At 45.0% G+C, this 17,820-nt stretch overlaps 2 protein-coding genes across 6 annotated transcripts in view; one reads left to right on the top strand and one right to left on the bottom strand.

Annotated features, from left to right (window-relative positions):
• LOC117363697 (cystine/glutamate transporter-like) overlaps window positions 1-17,820 on the bottom strand; it is a 162,986-nt gene that overhangs the window by 96,254 nt on the left and 48,912 nt on the right. The window lies entirely within an intron of this gene.
• Window positions 1-17,820, top strand: part of PEX26 (peroxisomal biogenesis factor 26) — a 48,633-nt gene that overhangs the window by 21,573 nt on the left and 9,240 nt on the right. For 4 of the 5 annotated variants that reach the window (XM_033951834.1, XM_033951832.1, XM_033951831.1 and 1 more), the window contains one exon: window positions 15,638-15,784. In XM_033951834.1, the coding sequence (XP_033807725.1) occupies window positions 15,638-15,784 (147 nt within the window). Of the gene's footprint in view, window positions 1-5,815; window positions 5,905-15,637; window positions 15,785-17,820 lie in introns of those variants that run through there. The other variant, XR_004540112.1, reaches the window with a different exon arrangement.

Genomic DNA, 17,820 nt, shown 5'->3' with positions numbered 1-17,820 from the left:
TGTGCCTGGGTGAGAACTCAGTTATGTATAAAGTGACCATTTGTTTTTTCCTCAAAACGGGACATCTACTAATTTTCAGTCCCACCCCCAATTTCTTCCATCCATTTTTCATGTACACACAATTTTATTAATTCATATTTATTTATTCAATTTTCTATACCGTTCTCCCAGGAGAGCTCAGAACAGTTTACATGAGTTTATTCAGGTACTCAAGCATTTTCCCTGTTATCCTGGCAGGCTCACAATCTATCTAATGTACCTGGGGCAATGGGGGGGATTAAGTGACTTGCCTAGGGTCACAAAGAGCAGTGTGAGTTTGAACCCACAACCCTAGGGTACTGAGGCTGTAGCTTTAACTACTGCACCACACTCTCCCCCTCTGGTAACCATAAAATTTTAAAAAACACAAAGCACACTGTATGCAGAGAAAATGTTAATTATCATTTTATTTGGGTTTTTTTCAAAAAGGTCAAGACAGATGACTTTAAAATATGCAATGCCACCTCAGTAACAACTATAGAAAAATAGACCGATATTGTGCAAAATATAGACAGCAGATATAAATTCTCAACACATTTTGATAACTAAATTTGAAAATAAAATCATTTTTCCTACCTTTTTGTTGTCTGGTGAGTCTCTGGTTGCACTTCCGTTCTTTCTTTCTGTCTTTCTCTCTCCCTGCTCCCCCTTTCTGTCTTTCTCTATCCCTGCTCTCCCTTTCTATCTTTCTCCCTGCTCCTCCTTGCTTTCTTTCTGTCTGTCTCTCTCCCTGTTCACCCTTTCTTTCTCTCTGTCTTTCTCTCTCCCTTACCCCTGCTTTTTTCTTACTCTCTCCCTTTCTTACTCTCTTTCTTTCTGTCTGTCTTTTTCTCTCTCCTTGTCCCCCTCTTTCTTTCTGTCTTTCTCTCTCCCTGTCCCTCCCTCTTTCTTTCTCTCTCCCTGTCCCTCTTTCTTTCTTTGTCTTTCTCTCTCCCTGTCCCTCCCTCTTTCTTTCTCCCTCCCTGCCCCTCCCTCTTTCTTTCTTTCTCTCTGTCTCTCCCTCTTTCTTTCTTTCTTTCTCTCTGTCTCTCCCTCTTTCTTTCTTTCTTTCTCTCTGTCTCTCCCTCTTTCTTTCTCTCTTTCTTTCTTTCTTTCTCTCTTTCTCTCTTTCTTTCTTTCTTTCTCTCTGTCTCTCCCTCTTTCTTTCTCTCTCCCTGTCTCTCCCTCTTTCTTTCTCTCTCCCTGTCTCTCCCTCTTTCTTTCTCTCTCCCTGTCCCTTTCTTTCTGTCTGTCTTTTTCTTTCTCTCTCCCTGTCCCTCCCTTTCTGTCTGTCTTTTTCTTTCTCTCTCCCTGTCCCTCCCTCTTTCTTTCTCCCTGTCCCTCCCTCTTTCTTTCTCCCTCCCTGCCCCTCCCTCTTTCTTTCTTTCTTTCTCTCTGTCTCTCCCTCTTTCTTTCTTTCTTTCTTTCTTTCTCTCTGTCTCTCCCTCTTTCTTTCTTTCTTTCTTTCTTTCTCTGTCTCTCCCTCTTTCTTTCTTTCTTTCTTTCTTTCTCTGTCTCTCCCTCTTTCTTTCTTTCTTTCTTTCTTTCTTTCTCTGTCTCTCCCTCTTTCTTTCTTTCTTTCTTTCTTTCTTTCTTTCTCTGTCTCTCCCCTCTTTCTTTCTTTTCTTTCTTTCTTTTCTTTCTCTGTCTCTCCCTCTTTCTTTCTTTCTTTCTTTCTTTCTTTCTTTCTCTGTCTCTCCCTCTTTCTTTCTTTCTTTCTTTCTTTCTCTGTCTCTCCCTCTTTCTTTCTTTCTTTCTTTCTTTCTCTGTCTCTCCCTCTTTCTTTCTTTCTTTCTTTCTTTCTCTGTCTCTCCCTCTTTCTTTCTTTCTTTCTCTCTCTCTCTCTGTCTCTCCCTCTTTCTTTCTTTCTTTCTCTCTCTCTCTCTGTCTCTCCCTCTTTCTGTCTTTCTTTCTCTCTCTCTCTCTGTCTCTCCCTCTTTCTGTCTGTCTTTTTCTTTCTCTCCCCTTGCCTCCCTTTCTTTCTTTCAAACCACAAATTTCTCCCCTGTTGCATCTTTGAAGAACGTTAAGCCCAGAGCAGGGCTGCCGCTGGCATTCAGTGCCATCTTTCCTATTTGCAGCATGATCCGCCCTCCCACCCCACCCTTACCTTGGGTACCTCCTGCAGCTGGTTGGCGTTGAGCAGCAGCTCCTCCAGGCTGTGGCTGTAGCTGTAGATCTAGTTGGGCACAGCCTGCAGGGAGCAGTGTCACTTTTCCACCGACTCCACATGCCAGTTGCAGCGCCAGAAGGCGATGCACTTGAGCATTGTGAGGGCTGCCGCCGCCGAAGCCCGGGCCGCTCACATCCAATGTGCAAACAGGGTGGGATGGGGCAGACCTGGTCCCTCCTCACACCACAGCCTAAGCCCCCGGGGTAGGGCGGTCCTGTCAGGGGGTTGGGTCTGAGGAGAACACGCTCCCTGCACATTCTCTCTCAGCCCTCACAGCTAGATGCTCGCGCCAGCAGGGAGAAATCCCGGGCTCCTTTTGGACACCCCTGCACGTTGTCCCCAAGCACAGCTTTGGGACACCGAAATGTCCCGTTTTTCTGAAAACAGGACATTTCAGCATCCCGAAGCTGTTCTTGGGGACAACGGGATAGGCTACCTAAAAACGGGATAGTCCCATTCAAAATGGGACATATGGTCATGTTAGTTATGTAGGGCTTTTGTGTAGTGTCTAGGGAATAGTTTACAATGAACTCTTGTCTTAGATCCGTTCTGTTTGTTGACAGTTAACCAAACTGGGAGGAAACCTTGTCATGCAATTAAAGATAATCCAGTAACATTTCTCTTAGCAGTAATTTTGTTTCTTACTTATTAACAAGTTTCCTATAACTCTAAAAATATTAAATTACTAGGGAAACAAGCCCCCCCCCATACACAAAATATGTTGAGCAAAATGACTTCGATGGGATTGGGAGTGATATTGACGACATGGGTCAATGACTGGTTAAGCGGTAGAATCCAGAGGGTAGTGGTTAACGGTACCCCCTCCAATACATCGGAGGTGACCAGTGGAATGCCACAGGGATCGGTCTTGGGACATATACATAAGAGACCTGACTCAAGGGCTTCAAAGTAAAATAACACTATTCGCCGACGACGCCAAACTATGCAACATAGTAGATAACAGCACCTTACCCGACAGTATGGAGCAGGACCTGCTCTTATTGGAACATTGGTCCTTGACTTGGCAGCTGGGCTTTAATGCCAAAAAATGTAAGGTCATGCACCTTGACAGCAAAAACCCATGCAGAACTTACACTCTGAATGGTGAGACCTTAGCTAGGACTAGGGCAGAATGTGATTTGGGAGTAATCATTAGTGCAGACATGAAAACTGCCAAGCAGGTGGAGAAAGCTGCATCCAAGGCTAGACAAATGGTGGGATGCATCCGTAGAGGTTTCGTCAGCCGGAGGCCCGAAGTCATAATGCCCCTGTACAGATCCATGGTGAGACCTCACCTTGAATATTGTGTTCAATTCTGGAGACCACATTATCAAAAAGATGTGCGGAGAATCGAGTCGGTTCAGCGAATGACCACCAGGATGGTCTCGGGACTCAAGAACCTCCCATATGAGGAAAGACTGAATAAACTGCAACTATACTCGCTCGAGGAACGTAGAGAGAGGGGGGACATGATTGAGACTTTTAAATATATCATGGGCCGCATCGAGGTGGAAGATGATATCTTCTTTCTTAAAGGACCCTCAACCACAAGAAGTCATCCGCTGAAAATCAAAGGTGGGCAATTTCATGGCGACGCCAGGAAGTATTTCTTCACCGAAAGGGTAGTCGATCATTGGAATGAACTTCCATTGCAGGTGATAAACGCCAGTAGTGTGCTCGATTTCAAAAAGAAATGGGATATGTATGTGGGATCTCTAGCCGGGTGAAGTCTGGAGGTGGGTCATTAGCGTGGGCAGACTTGATGGGCTACAGCCCTTTTCTGCCGTCATGTTCTATGTTTCTATGACTCACACAACCAAATATACCAGGGGTGTCAAATTCAGTCAAATTGAGGGACCCAAATCCAAAACACAGGCTAAGTTACAGGCCAGACCCCGCCCCCATAATAGTACTAATTGGAACACCATTTTTTTCCATTCATTTTTCATGCATACACACACACAATATAATCTTATTAACAACACATAATGGTTAATCACAAAATTAAACTACGCAAAGCACACTGTATGCTTCTCAACATTCATTCTTACTAGAACACAGATAACCCCTATGCAAATATGGGACCAAAAACTAAAAGTACTAATATATACAAAGGAAACCCTAAGACAGCCCAGCACAATATATGACCCGTGGGCTGCATGCGGCCCAAAATGGCTCTCCCTAACAGCTATCTTCCTCGGCTTCCCCCTCAGTGTTCTCCGAATTCCCCCCTTTAAAGCTAATTACAGCAGGCTGCCATCAGTCTCTTTCCCACCTCCCCTGGTGTCCAGATCCAGCTTACCTCCGTTGCTTCTTCACCCAGAATGCTGCTAAGCTAATTACGACAGCCTTTAGAGCAAACCTAGTAGGCTTCCATTGGCCTCCCCAGCACGTTTCCTCTGCCACGGTCCCGCCCCTGCTCTGATGTTAGGTGCGGGACCGCAGCAGAGGAAACGTGCTGCAGAAGCCAACAGCAGCCTGCTAGGTTCACTCTGCAGGCTGCCGTAGTTAGCTTAGCGGTGGTCACAGCGCGGAAAACAACCTCTCGCTGGGTGCAGAAAGCAGTGGAGGTAAGGCCCGCCCATCATGAGGGCCCCAGTGGGATGCTGGATTTGGACACCTGGGGGGGGGGGAGATAAAGAGACAGAAAAGGACCTTGAGGAGGGGCAGGAAAACAGACTTGAAGATGTCAGATGCTGGACTAGAGGGGAGGACTCCAAATGTTAGCAGAAGGAAGATAGAGAGCGGGAGAAACCTGAAACAAAGGGGAGGCAGAAGAGAGGGGGCAGATGTTGGACTTGGGGGTGTATAGAGGGAAGACAGAGACTGTAGAGAGGTGGAAAGATTCTGGACCAGTGAGGGAGGATGGAAGGAGAAAGAGGCAGAGAAAGACCTGGAAGAAAAGAGAATAAATGCTGGACATTGGGGGGGTGGGGGGTGTTTGTAAGCAGAAGAAAGACAGAGTGAGAGGCCTGGCCAAAGGGGAAAGACAGGAGGCAAGTTTCAAGTTTTTATTAGTATTTGTTGAATCGCTTATTCGGGTTGCTAAGCAATTTACAATCACGTAAAATAATGTTATATACTTTAAACAAGGTAACTTCAGACTTACAAATCAAAGACAGACACGAAACAAGAAGGATAGAGGGGCAAAGTTACATGTTCGTGGTTTAAGAAAAAAGGTTAAAGCTAGGAAAAAGCAATAGGATGGGTAGAAGACTGAGCCAAAAATCTTCGTCTAAAATTAGATATTAAATGCGTCTTTAAAAAGATAACTTTTAAGTAGTTTTTTAAAAATGGTTAAGGTCTTTTTCCTCTCTAATATACTGGGGAAGGGAGTTCCACAGCTGGGGGGCCATTACTGAGAACATATCCAGTCTTCTAATACCTATGATTTTCAATGAAGGGACCATTAGGAGATTTTGTGATGTCGAACGAAAGGACCGGAAGTATTGTGGGGAATGAGCATTCTGTCAATGAATTGCGGTTCTTTAAAGATTAAAGTTTTAAATACTAAAAGTAATATTTTGAAAGTAATGTGGTGACTAATTGGGAGCCAATGGGATTTGATTAATAGAGGGGTGACATGATCATATTTTTTTCCATTTTGGACTATGGGAGATGCAGACAGAAGAGACGGGGAGAGACCATGAGGAAGAACAGAGAGATGGAAGATCATAACAGAGGAGGAAGAGAGACGAAGACCTGGAACAAAGGTGGTGGTGGTACAAAGGAGAACTGACACTAGATCTTGGGAGGGTAAGCAGAGGGAAAAGAGATAGAGACCTGGACCCAAAGGGGATGGGGCTGGATTGTGAAAGAAATGTTGTATGCACACAGTCAGAAGGAAGTCCAACCAGAAACTAATTAAATCATCAGACAACAAAGGTAGGAAAAAGTATTTTATTTTCAATTTAGTGATCGAAATGTCAGTTTTTGAGAATTTATATCTGTTGTGTGTATTGTGTGTATATGAAAAATGGAAAAAATTGCATTACAATTAGTAAAGGGGGCAGGACCTGGGGTAGAGCTAGGGTGGGTTTAGGGCAAAGCTTGGGAGGTCAGTGGTTGGGGGTAATTAGCTTGAAGTAGTCGAGAAACACTGCTGTAGGCAATCAGCTGCCGCCAGTGCCTCTCCTTCTCTCCTACCCTCTTGCCCTCTTCCCTATTGGTGTCTGGAAGGCTTCTATGCATGCGCGGATGTCATCATGATGTCACGGCAACGTCCGAGCACTTCCGGGTGCCTCTAGCCATGGCCACTACCTGTGGCCCTCGCTACATTTTCCGGCCTCGATCATTTTTTAGTTATGCAGGTCTGCCCTAAGATTCAAGACTCTGCCTGCAGAACAACTCCAGAGAAAAAGAAACAAATGCATTTCTTCCTGAACAGACTATGGACTATAGACAGCAGATGTAAATTCTCAAAATTGACACAATTCAATCACTAAATTGAAAATAAAATCATTCCTTTGTTGTTTCCCTCCTTCCATGCTAGGCCTCAACTAGGTATCTCCCTCCGGCGGGTGCCTTACCTTCTGGCCGGCTCCCTCCTTCTCACTGCCGCAGTGTGCACAAAGCCGCGGACAGCAGCTCCTCGCACATCCTGTGCCTCTTCTGCAAGCATTCCCTCTGACATTGCAACATCAGAGAGAAGGCTTCCAGTTCAGGCGTAGGATGCGCGTAAGAGCCACAGCCGCTGTCCGCAGCTTTGTGAACGCTGCGGCAGTGAGGAGGAGGGAGCCAGCCAGAAGATAACACCGGGGGCGGCAATGAAAATGCCGCATCGCACCGTGGGCGGCATAAAATGGCCAGGTGGGCCGGATTCAGCCCACAGGCCTTGAGTTTGACACCTGTGAAATATACAGTCAACAAGTGAGAGGCTCTTAAGATCAGCACCAAAAACGATGACAGAAAAAGCAGACATGATATATAGGGTATTAAAACAGCTGACATGGTCCACGTTTCACCTCTACAGTGACCTTTAACGGAGCTATCTCTAACCCCACTTCTAAGAAGTTTGGCATCCCTCAGGGCTCCATCCTGTCACCGTTACTGTTTAACATTTTTATGGCTACCCTCTTGACGCTGGGCCAATCCATAGAGTTTACCGTATTTGCATACTACGACGATATCTAATTAGTCCATCAAATTGATCTTAACAACCCAGAAGAGATATCCCTCATTAACCAAAAGCTTGAAAAAATACATAATTGGCTTGTCGCTAACATGTTAGCCCTAAATATCAGTAAGACAAAGTTTATGATCTTCCCAGTAAGAGAGGGCCAATCATTAACTGCCCCAATCTCAGTTTCAACAATTCCCCTGCAAACAGTCTCTACACTTAAACTTCTAGGAGTCACATTTGACGCAAAATTAACTTACCACAGCCAAATTAGTACAGTAGTTTGAAGCTGCTTTCAAAGATTGCGAATGATACGTTCACTCTCCAAGTTACTTGACCCATTAACTTCTTAATCCATTTTTTGATAATTTCACGCCTAGATTACGGTAACTTCCTCTATAAAGGCATAACCCAAAAGAAAATTACACATTTGCAAATCATGCAGAATACCACAATCAAGGTTATATTCAACGCTAAAAAAAAATGACCAAGTCATGCCTCTACTCATTAAGGCACACTGCTCCCTATTGAACACAGAATAGCATATAAAATCCTCCTAACATTCAAAATCTGTTCTGTCAATTCCCCTGATTTCTTGAATAGATTGCTTATTCCATATGCCCCCCCCAAAGAACTCTCCGCTCCATATCTCAAAATCTTCTCACCGTACCTTCCCTGAAACACATGCGATCATACATTTCTCGATTACAGCTCCTACCCTCTGGAACGCCACTCCGTATTACTTGAGAGAAGATGTGTCAGATTTTAAGTCCAAATTAAAAACCTACCTGTTTAAAGACACATTTAATGTTTAACTGTCCTGTTAAGGATGCAACCTTTCTGAATTTTACTGATTTATCTGTCACCAGCTCCCTTTCCTAATGTTCTTTCCACTTGTCTTTCTTTGTAAACAATGTAGTTCTACTAGTTTCCAAGTACAACCTGTTCCAGTTTGTCCATTTGTTTTGTCAAGTCTTATGTACGACAAACCCCCACTTGTACTTTGTATTTTTAAATATGTGTACTTGAAATCTGATTTGGCGGTATAACAAAAATTTTAATAAACTTGAAACTTAAATAAACAGATATGCCATTTTGTATTTTTTGATAAATGCATGTATATCTTACTTATATAGACAAGTTTTTTTGGCTTTGTTTTTTTTTGTAAATTCTTTATTAATTTTCAAATCAAATACAAAAGTGCAAAATATATACAATCAATTAATACAATAATCAGCACTTACATCCAAACAAATAATGATATAAAGTACCTTATCCCAGGACAAGCAGGCAGCCTATTCTCACATATGGGTGACGTCATTGACGGAGCCCCGATGCGGAAGCCTTGCAAGCAGACTTGCTTGTAGAAACTAGAAGTTTTGAGTCAGCCGCACCGCGCATGTGCGAATGCCTTCCTGCCCAGCACAGGGCATGTCTCCTCAGTTCTCAGTTTTTTGCAGAGCCGAGAAGTCCCTCTTTGACTCTCTGCATTTAATTTACTTACTTCGTGCCTTCTCTCACCGCGGTTTGTGTTCTTTTTCTTCACGAATCGCTGTATTTCTTTTATTTCTAGTTAAAAAAAAATAATTTTTATTTTTTCCGTTCGGCTGCCGGGGCAGGCCACTCGGCCGCAGCCCAGGGGCTTCAACTTTGTGGCGGTTGTTTTTCCTCAAATGTCCCGGCTTCAAGAAGTGTAGTCAGTGTCAGCGTGCAGTTTCTCTCACGGACCCACACAGTAGGTGCCTCAAGTGCCTTGGGCCAGACCATCACCCGAAGTTGTGCAAGCGCTGTGCTATTCTTCAACCTCGAGCCCTTAAACGTCGTCTACTTTCAATGGAGAAGCTCTTCGGGATGGATTCGACCACTTCCTCGACTCCGAAGCCGACCTCGGTCTCACCTTTGACCTCGGGTCCTCCTGCCTCCACTGCTTCGACCTCGAGCCTCATCAGACCTTCTTCTTTTGCAGCGGCTCTTTCCTCGACGATGTCTGCTGTATCTTCCCCTGTATCCTCAGGTCAGATAACTCAGCAGAAGTTCCAGCTGTGGAGCTTAAGGTGCCTAAGACTTCCAAGTCGAAGCACATTTCCACTGCCTCTGTGGAACCTCCAGCCAAAGCAGGTGGTCCAGTTTCAGACACGGATCCATCCTTGCTGGCTTCTTTCCAGACCATGTTAGAGAAGCAATTCATTCAATTCCTTGGGACCGAAGCTTGTTACTCTAATCCAGCCTGGGCATTCTGCAGACTCTTGTGAGGTCGAGCCTCTTCCTATGCCTCAGTCTGAACCTACACACTCTATGCAGGGAGCAGAGTCTCTGCTAGTGTCTGGTCTGGCATCTATGCACGTGAAGCAAGGAGCAGATTCTTTGCAAGTCCCTCGACAGGAATCCTCACACTCCATACAAGGAGCAGAGTCTTTGGGAGTGCATCGAGGTTCCTCCATCAAACCTCTGGAGCTTCGATCCACAGCTTTCAGCCCTATCCATTCCTTGGTGGCATCGACTGCTTCCATCTCCGGGGCGAAGTCTCCTCGATCTTTGAGCTCTGCTTCCAAGCACCATTCTCACTGATGATCAAGGCTTTCCTCGAGGCATACTTCCAGGCATAGCTCTTCTTCCAAAGAGCGTCCTCCTTCAACTAAGCCTCGATCTACACCTTCCAGTTCTACTAAACCACCGACTCCTCGATCGAGGTCCCCACTTCCACACCTCGAGGACTCAGCGGTTTTGATTGCTTCGTCCAAGTCTCCCTATTCTTTTGATGCCTTTTTTTCCTGCCAAAGCTTCATCTTCGACCCAGGCTGCCTCGACGACCTCGAGTCCTTCTTGAGGCAAGGCATTGGTGGATCAGCTATCTCTCTCCTCTTTTCTTCGTCAGATGGCTATTGACTTGGACCTTCAATTGGATGCTGATTCCAAATACTCTAAGGAGTATCTCGAAGTCATGCATCTTCTTCAACCTCCAGCATAGTCACTTAAGCTTCCTCTTCACAAGTTTTTGTCTCAGACTTTTACAAGATGCCTGGAGACTCCTTATGCAATTCCAGCTGTTCCAGGCAAATTAGACTCCAGATATAAAACTCTCCAATGCAAAGGATTTGAGAATTCACAGTAAGCGATTAATCAAATACTTATTAAACTTTATCTCACCAGTCCCTACTTATGGAGTCCTCCTTGAAAAAGTCCCATCCTTCCAAGGTTTATGTTGCCGTTCCTCCTGGAAGGGAAGGGAAAACTTTGGACAAGTTCAGACGTCGCATCTATCAAAATGCCATGATGTCCTCTAAAGTCCTTAATTACAATTTCCATTTTATCACTTATTTTGAGTTCTTCATTGCTCTTTTGCCTAAATTTCTCAGTTATTTAGATACTCAAAAGCACTTTGAATTTCAAGAAGTCATAGCTTCTCTATCACAACTCAGATTACATCTACTTCAGTCTTCTTACGATGCCTTTGAGTTGTCTGCCAGGGTGGCTGCTTATTCTGTAGCAATGCTCCGCCTTGCCTGGCTTCGTACCATTGACATGGATCCTAATCTTCAGGACCACTTGGCTAATATTCCTTGTGCAGGCAATGACCTCTTCGATGAATCTATTGAGGCAGCCACCAAGAAATTGTCTGAGCATGAAAAATCCTTTGCTTCTATTGTCAGACCTAAGCCATGAAAGAAAAGAAGGACTCCTTCAAAGCATGGAAACGCACGAAAACAATTGAAACTTGGAACAAACACAAGGGTGATCAGAAGTGTCACAGGGCAGTGAGGGATTTCAAAAAGGACTATGAGGAGAAAATAGCGCAGGAGGCCAAAAACTTCAAGCCCTTCTTCAGGTACGTGAAAGGGAGAAAACCCGCAAAAGAGGCGGTGGGACCGCTGGACGAAGAAAAGGGTACATCAAGGAAGACAAACAAATCGCAGACAGACTAAATTCATTCTTTGTGTCTGTCTTTACAAAGGAGACACTGCAACAATTCCAGAAGCAGTGAAAGTGTTCCAAGGAGTAACAGAGGACAGCCTTACCACAGTAGACGTGGACTTGGACCAGATCTACCGCCAGATCGACAAACTCAAAAGCGACAAATCCCCTGGACCGGATGGAATTCATCCGAGAGTCTTGAAGGAGCTAAAAGTGGAAATCGGAGAACTATTCCAAAAATTTGCCAACCTGTCAATCAAAACAGGGCAGATACCAGACGACTGGAAGATAGCGAACGTCACGCCGATATTCAAAAAAGGATCAAGAGGAGTACCAGGCAACTATAGACCTGTGAGTCTCACGTCGGTCCCTGGGAAGATGGTTGAGGCGCTGATCAAGGATTGCATAACCCGGCACCTAGACACACATGACCTGATGAAAGCCAGCCAACATGGATTCAGGAAAGGGAAGTCATGTTTGATGAACCTACTTCAATTTTTTGAGACAGTGAACAGACAAATTGATAATGGAGAACCGGTGGATAATATATACTTGGATTTTCAGAAAGCGTTCGACAAAGTTCCACATGTAAGACTCCTCAGGAAACTGCAGGGCCATGGAATAGAAGGAGATATACTAAGATGGATAGGCAAATGGCTGGAGAACAGAAGGCAGAGTGAGCATAAATGGGAAGTACTCGGACTGGAAAAATGTGACTAGCGGTGTGCCCCAAGGCTCGATACTTGGGCCCATCTTATTTAATATCTTCATCAATGACCTAGAGGTTGGAACATCCAGTGAGATCATCAAGTTTGCAGAAGACACAAAGCTATGCCGGGCCATCAAATCGCAGAAGGACAGTGAGGAACTCCAGAGTGACTTGAGCCGATTGGAGAATTGGGCAGATAAATGGCAGATGAAGTTTAATGTGGAAAAATGCAAAGTGATGCACTTAGGCAGAAAAAATAATGAACACAAGTATAGTATGTCAGGTGCAACTCTGGGAAAATCTGAACAGGAAAAGGACCTGGTAGTATTAATCGATAGGACACTGAAGCCGTCGATGCAATGTGCGGCGGCAGCAAAGAACACGAATAGAATGCTAGGCATGATAAAGAAGGGAATCACGAGTAGATTGGAGAAAGTCATAATGCCACTTTATAGAGCGATGGTCAGATCACACTTGGAATACTGCGACCAGCATTGGTCTCCATACCTAAAGAAGGATATCAAACTGCTAGAGAGGGTGCAGAGACGAGCAACAAAGCTGGTGAAAGGTATGGAGAATCTGGATTATGAGGAAAGACTTAAGAGACTGGGGTTGTTCTCCCTTGAGAAAAGGAGACTACGAGGGGATATGATCGAGACATTCAAAATACTGAAAGGAATCGACAAAATAGAGCAGGAAAAAACGTTATTTACAATGTCCAATGTGGCATGGACAAGAGGACATGGGCTGAAGTTAAGGGGGGACAAGTTCAAGACAAATATCAGGAAGTTCTGCTTCACGCAACGAGTGGTGGACACCTGGAATGCTCTCCCAGAGGAGGTAATTGCGGAATCCACCGTTCTAGGATTTAAGGGTAAGTTAGATGTACATCTCCTTATGAGTGGCATGAAGTGACATGGGTAAGGGTAAGCTAGATGCACTTCTCTTTACAAGAAGCTTAGAGCGATATGGGGACCAAAACTATGCCAGGATACACCTGGCGGGTCCTCCGCGTGTGCAGATCGCCGGACTTGATGAACCTAGGGTCTATTCCGGGGATGGCGCTTCTTATGTTCTTATGTAACATCCTTCTTCTTGCATTTTGCAATTCGCTGATTGTCCAGCCTTCTTTCCATGTGAACCGCCTAGAAGTCAGTTTGACTATGGCGATATAGAAAAATAAAGTTATTATTATTATTATTATGTTCTTTGAATTTGTTATAATGTCCCAGTTGTTCAGAATTCATTCTCTCATATCTATAAAATTGACACAGGGTTTCCCACCAAAAGTTGAAGTTCAGTCTGTCCCAGTTTTTCCAATTTTTTGTGATTAACTGCATAGCTACCCCTGTCTAAATAAGAAGTCTGTTCTTGCTTGCAGTAACTGGACTCTTAGGGCTCCTTTTACTAAGGTGCATTAGGGCCTTAACACGCGGAATAGCGCACACTAAATTGCCGCATGCGCTAGACCTTAACGCCAGCATTGAGATGGCGTTATTCTAGAAGGGTACCACACGGTTTACTGTGTGGTAATTTTGTGCATGTGCTAAAAACGCTAGCGCACCTTAGTAAAAGGAGCCCTTAGGTTTAAATAAAGTCCCAAATAACACTATGGACTCCTTTTACTAAGGTGCACTAGTGGTTTTAGCACACGCTACATTGCTGCGTACACTAGACGCTAACACCTCCATAGAGCTTGCGTTAGTATTTTTCATTTAGCGCAGGATTTTGCTTGCGCTAATCTTAGCGCACGCTAAAAACGCAAGCGCACCTTAGTAAAAGGAGCCCTATGTCATAAGATAATAGAATCGAAGCTTCCAATATCCTATTAATTGTACCCCAAATAGACTTCTAAAAGTTGAGTATCAACGGCCAACAGAATAGCAAATGATCCAGTGTCCCTACATCAAGATGACAGTGCCAGCATCTTTTAGATTTTGAACTGTCTATCTTTTGCAAACGAACTGGGGTCCAAAAAATTCTGTACAACAACAAAAAAAAAACCCAAGTTTACCTCATAGATGCTGGCGCTGTTCATCTTATTCTCCAAGTCCAAATCCGTGGCCATTGAGTAGCAGAAATCTGCTGCTTTATCTCAATGCTCCAAATGTCTTTTAGGCTTGTTTTAGGTTTTTTATTCAAATATTTAGATATTAATTAGTGCCACTTGGCGGCCTGGTGCCCTTGCAAATCTGTCTGGAAACATAGGCCCGGCAAGCTATACTGATTTTTTAAACTTCGCCAATCAGGGACAGTGTTCTCCCCAGAATTTTTTTCCAGCCTGGTGGTATGAAAAAGTAGCCAGATGGGGTGGGAGTTTGCAAACTCTTGCTGCTTTTGATGATCACTTGGGTGGGTGCTGGGGTGATACTTTTGCTTATTGTCAAGCTAAGCACTATGTTCTCTCTCTCTCTCTCGGGAGCGAATTGGGTTTTCTTTGTGGAGATCTGTTCTACCTCGGTGTCAGCGTTGTAATCCCTTTCTGGATTTGCGCGCCCTAAAGATACAGGGGAATTGGGGTGGGGAGATCCATAAAGACCTTAGCCACTGGGACAATCTGCATGCCCTGCGGGGGATCCCTTGCTTAATAGCGGGAGCGATGTTTAGAGAATGCTATCTTAAGAGTGATTTATAGAACCTATTATACTCGGGTCCAATTGCATAAAGTGGGAGGCATTGGTACACCCCTCTGTTTGAAATGTGGCTGGGATCCCAATACTTTTGCTCATTCTTTTTGGGACTGTTGGCCCCTTCAAGTTTTTTTGGACATCCATCGTCCGGTATTTTCAGGGCTTATTTCAGGGTCCCATTTTGGGTACTGTAGAGCACTTGGTTTTAGATCTCCCTGGGGCTTTTTGCAGCCTACCCAAGGGGGCTCCCCTATGGTGTCGTAAGATTTGTCTTGCTCGTAAATGCATTTTGCAATCATGGGCTGTTTCTGAGCCTCCCTCCTATTGGGCTTGGAGATCTGTGGTGCATAATTTAGTGGCCTGAGAGGCAGTTGGTCACCCTCGCCGGCGGCGCAGATTCTTGCTGATTTGGGGAGACTATCTGGATTCCTTACCTCCTAGAGGTCGTAGCCTCTTTTTAAATCCTCTTGCCTAGCTTTGCTAGTGTTCCATGCACTTGCTCCCATGGTCAGTCACTGCCTGCCTCTTCTTTTTTTTTTGGGGGGGGGGGGTTCCCACCTGACAGCCTAAGGGCCACCAGAGTACGGGCTTTTGGATTCCGGGTGACCTTTTGGTCATCTTTTGTATATTTTCTGGAGGGGGACTCCAGGGGGGGGGGGTGTTTGTGGCTGGGTGGGGGTGTCTGGGGGGATGGGTTTGTTACTTTGGTTGTTTCTGAAACCTGTGTATTGTTGGATGTTGACTTTGATCTTGTATTTTTTTTATCTTTGTACTTTTCACATTCACAATAAAGATTTGAACATAAAAATGGTGTTACAATTAGTATACTATTATGGGGTGGGGTCTGGGGAGGAGATTGGGTGGAGATGGGTGGGGTCTGGCCCACGACTTAGCCCAGTGTTCTTCAATTGCCGGTCCGCGGACTGGTGCCGGTCCACAAAATAATTATTTTAGTTCCGCCGGTCCATAGGTGTCAAAAAGTTGAAGAACACTGGTCTAATGTAATGCCCTTCACATGCTTCATTTTTTAAATTTTCCTTTATATAACTTTCTTTCTTTTTTTTTTCTTTTCCCAGGCCATTTACCAAAAAAATTTGTGAGCATACTAAAGCTTTTGCAGAAAGTATTAAAATTAGTCATGAACTGTTTGCACTCCATGCCCTCCAGAAAAATCCTCTTGGTTGCACTGATAGTCTACCTGATTGTGCTGAGATTAGATCCTGGTAAGTGATGACAAGAAGGTTCTTTTTAAAAAAAAATTTATAAATCTTTATTGAATAAACAATTTTTTTAAATAAAAAAAACAAACATACACAAATACATCCATCTAGGGATCTCCAAATTATAATGCATCCACTTTTATCAGGCAAATAACTAACTTAATCCTCTCTCAACAAAAGTAACCTAAGACAAATGGAGACAAGAAGGTTCTTAATCTTTTCTGACACACCACATGTCCCAACCACTTTGCGACCCCAACCCGATTCATTAACCTTACCCTCCCGAGTGTATCCGCACCTGATCCGATCCGCGCATGCAAAGTAGGAAGGGCCTCGATTCACTAACAAAATTCAGACACACCGACTGGGCTGGCCAATCCATCACAAACGACTGCTGAGGACCAATCGCTTGTACAAAAACCCTGCTCTCTGCCCCGACTCTCCTGCTCTTGCCGCCCCGCTCTCTGCCTCAACTCTACTGCGCTCTGCCGCTTCACTCTGCCCTGACTCTCCTGCGCTCTGCCGTCCTACTCTCTGCCCCAACTCTCCTGCTCTTGCCGCCCCGCTCAATGAGATTTGTCTAAATTTTAGTTTTAATTCAAATGTTTTAACCATTGTAAGACTTCCTGTGAATATTTATACAGAGAACCTGCGGCAGCATTCTGATCCTTACCAACATCCACCCAAAATTGGACATCATTAGCAAGACAATACAAATTCTTCTAACCCGACTCTCCAGAACACGCCGCAGTGCAGCCCCACTTTAAACCCATGGGCTAAAACCACGGGCTCGCGAAAAAGAGTAAAAAAAAAGTTTTACAGCACGGAGAGCATGCACAGACCATCTGCAGGCAAAGAAGATGGTCTGTGCATGTGTCAAGATCGCTCCAGCGATCCCTGGGTTCGGTTTGGGGCATACCTCCGCTCGGCCTAATTTGAATACTGACGCATTGTGAATCGGGCACTCGGCCACCTCACGGATCGGATTGCCATCGGATCCGTGAGGTTAGTGAATCTAGGCCAGAGAATGACCTAAAGGGACTTTTCTAATCTTCCATTTCCTGTCTTTTGTATCAGAAATCAGTATAGTGTAGGCACAGTAATGTAGATTCTGTTAAATCTGCACAGGAATCAGTAGTTAGGTGATCAATCCCCAGCCACGAACCTGCTTTGATGAAGTGTGTCACTCACAGCTTTCTGTACATCTCATTCCCAGTGGAATGGAGTGCCCCCTCCTGCATGTTTTCTCTCTCTGTCCTTACCTCTTCCCTCAGTGGCATCCCTCCTTCCCACCCACCCCAACCCAACATTCTCTCTCCCCATGCACCATCTCACCCTCTCCTCCAGTGTGTAGCACCTTTCCTTTTCCTCCCTTTCTGCCAGGTCCAGCAGCACCTCTTCTCCCTTCCTTTTACCTCCCTCCTGTCCAGCAGTACCCTTTCTCCCTTCCTTTTACCTCCCTTCTGTCCAGCAGTACCCTTTCTCCCTTCCTTTTACCTCCCTTCTGTCCAGCAGTACCCTTTCTCCCTTCCTTTTACCTCCACCCCTGTCCAGCAGTACCCCTTCTTCCTTCCCCCCCTGTCCAGCAGTACCCCTTCTCCCTTTCCTACCCCTTCTGGACAAAGAGAGCCTCCCCTCCCCAGCAATACCTCTATTTTGCAGCCCGTGGTCTGTACGCAATCTTGCACATTGGGAAGGAAGAGAGGTGCCGGCGTCAGCTGACTTTAAACTTCCTGCTGCCATCACATCTGTCAGGACTCCTGCCTTCGTCTTGTCTCCACACCCCCGGATCAGCAGCAGCAGGCTAGAGAAAGGAGGTAATGAGTCCCGGCAGATATGCGAAGGCAGGAGTTCCGCCATACGCGATGGAAGCAGGAATTTTCAAGTCAGTTGAGGCCAGCGCCTCTCTTCCAGTCCAGTGTGCGAAATTGCATACAGACCGCGGGCCACAAAGTAGGACCTGGAGGGTCACGTGGCCCGCGGGCCATGAGTTTGAGACCACTGGGCTAGAACATATGCTAACGACAGGGTGAAATTAT

The sequence above is a fragment of the Geotrypetes seraphini genome, chromosome 7 (assembly GCF_902459505.1).
Source record: "Geotrypetes seraphini chromosome 7, aGeoSer1.1, whole genome shotgun sequence".
NCBI lineage: Eukaryota > Metazoa > Chordata > Amphibia > Gymnophiona > Dermophiidae > Geotrypetes > Geotrypetes seraphini.
This window is presented reverse-complemented; position numbering and strand designations above follow the sequence as displayed.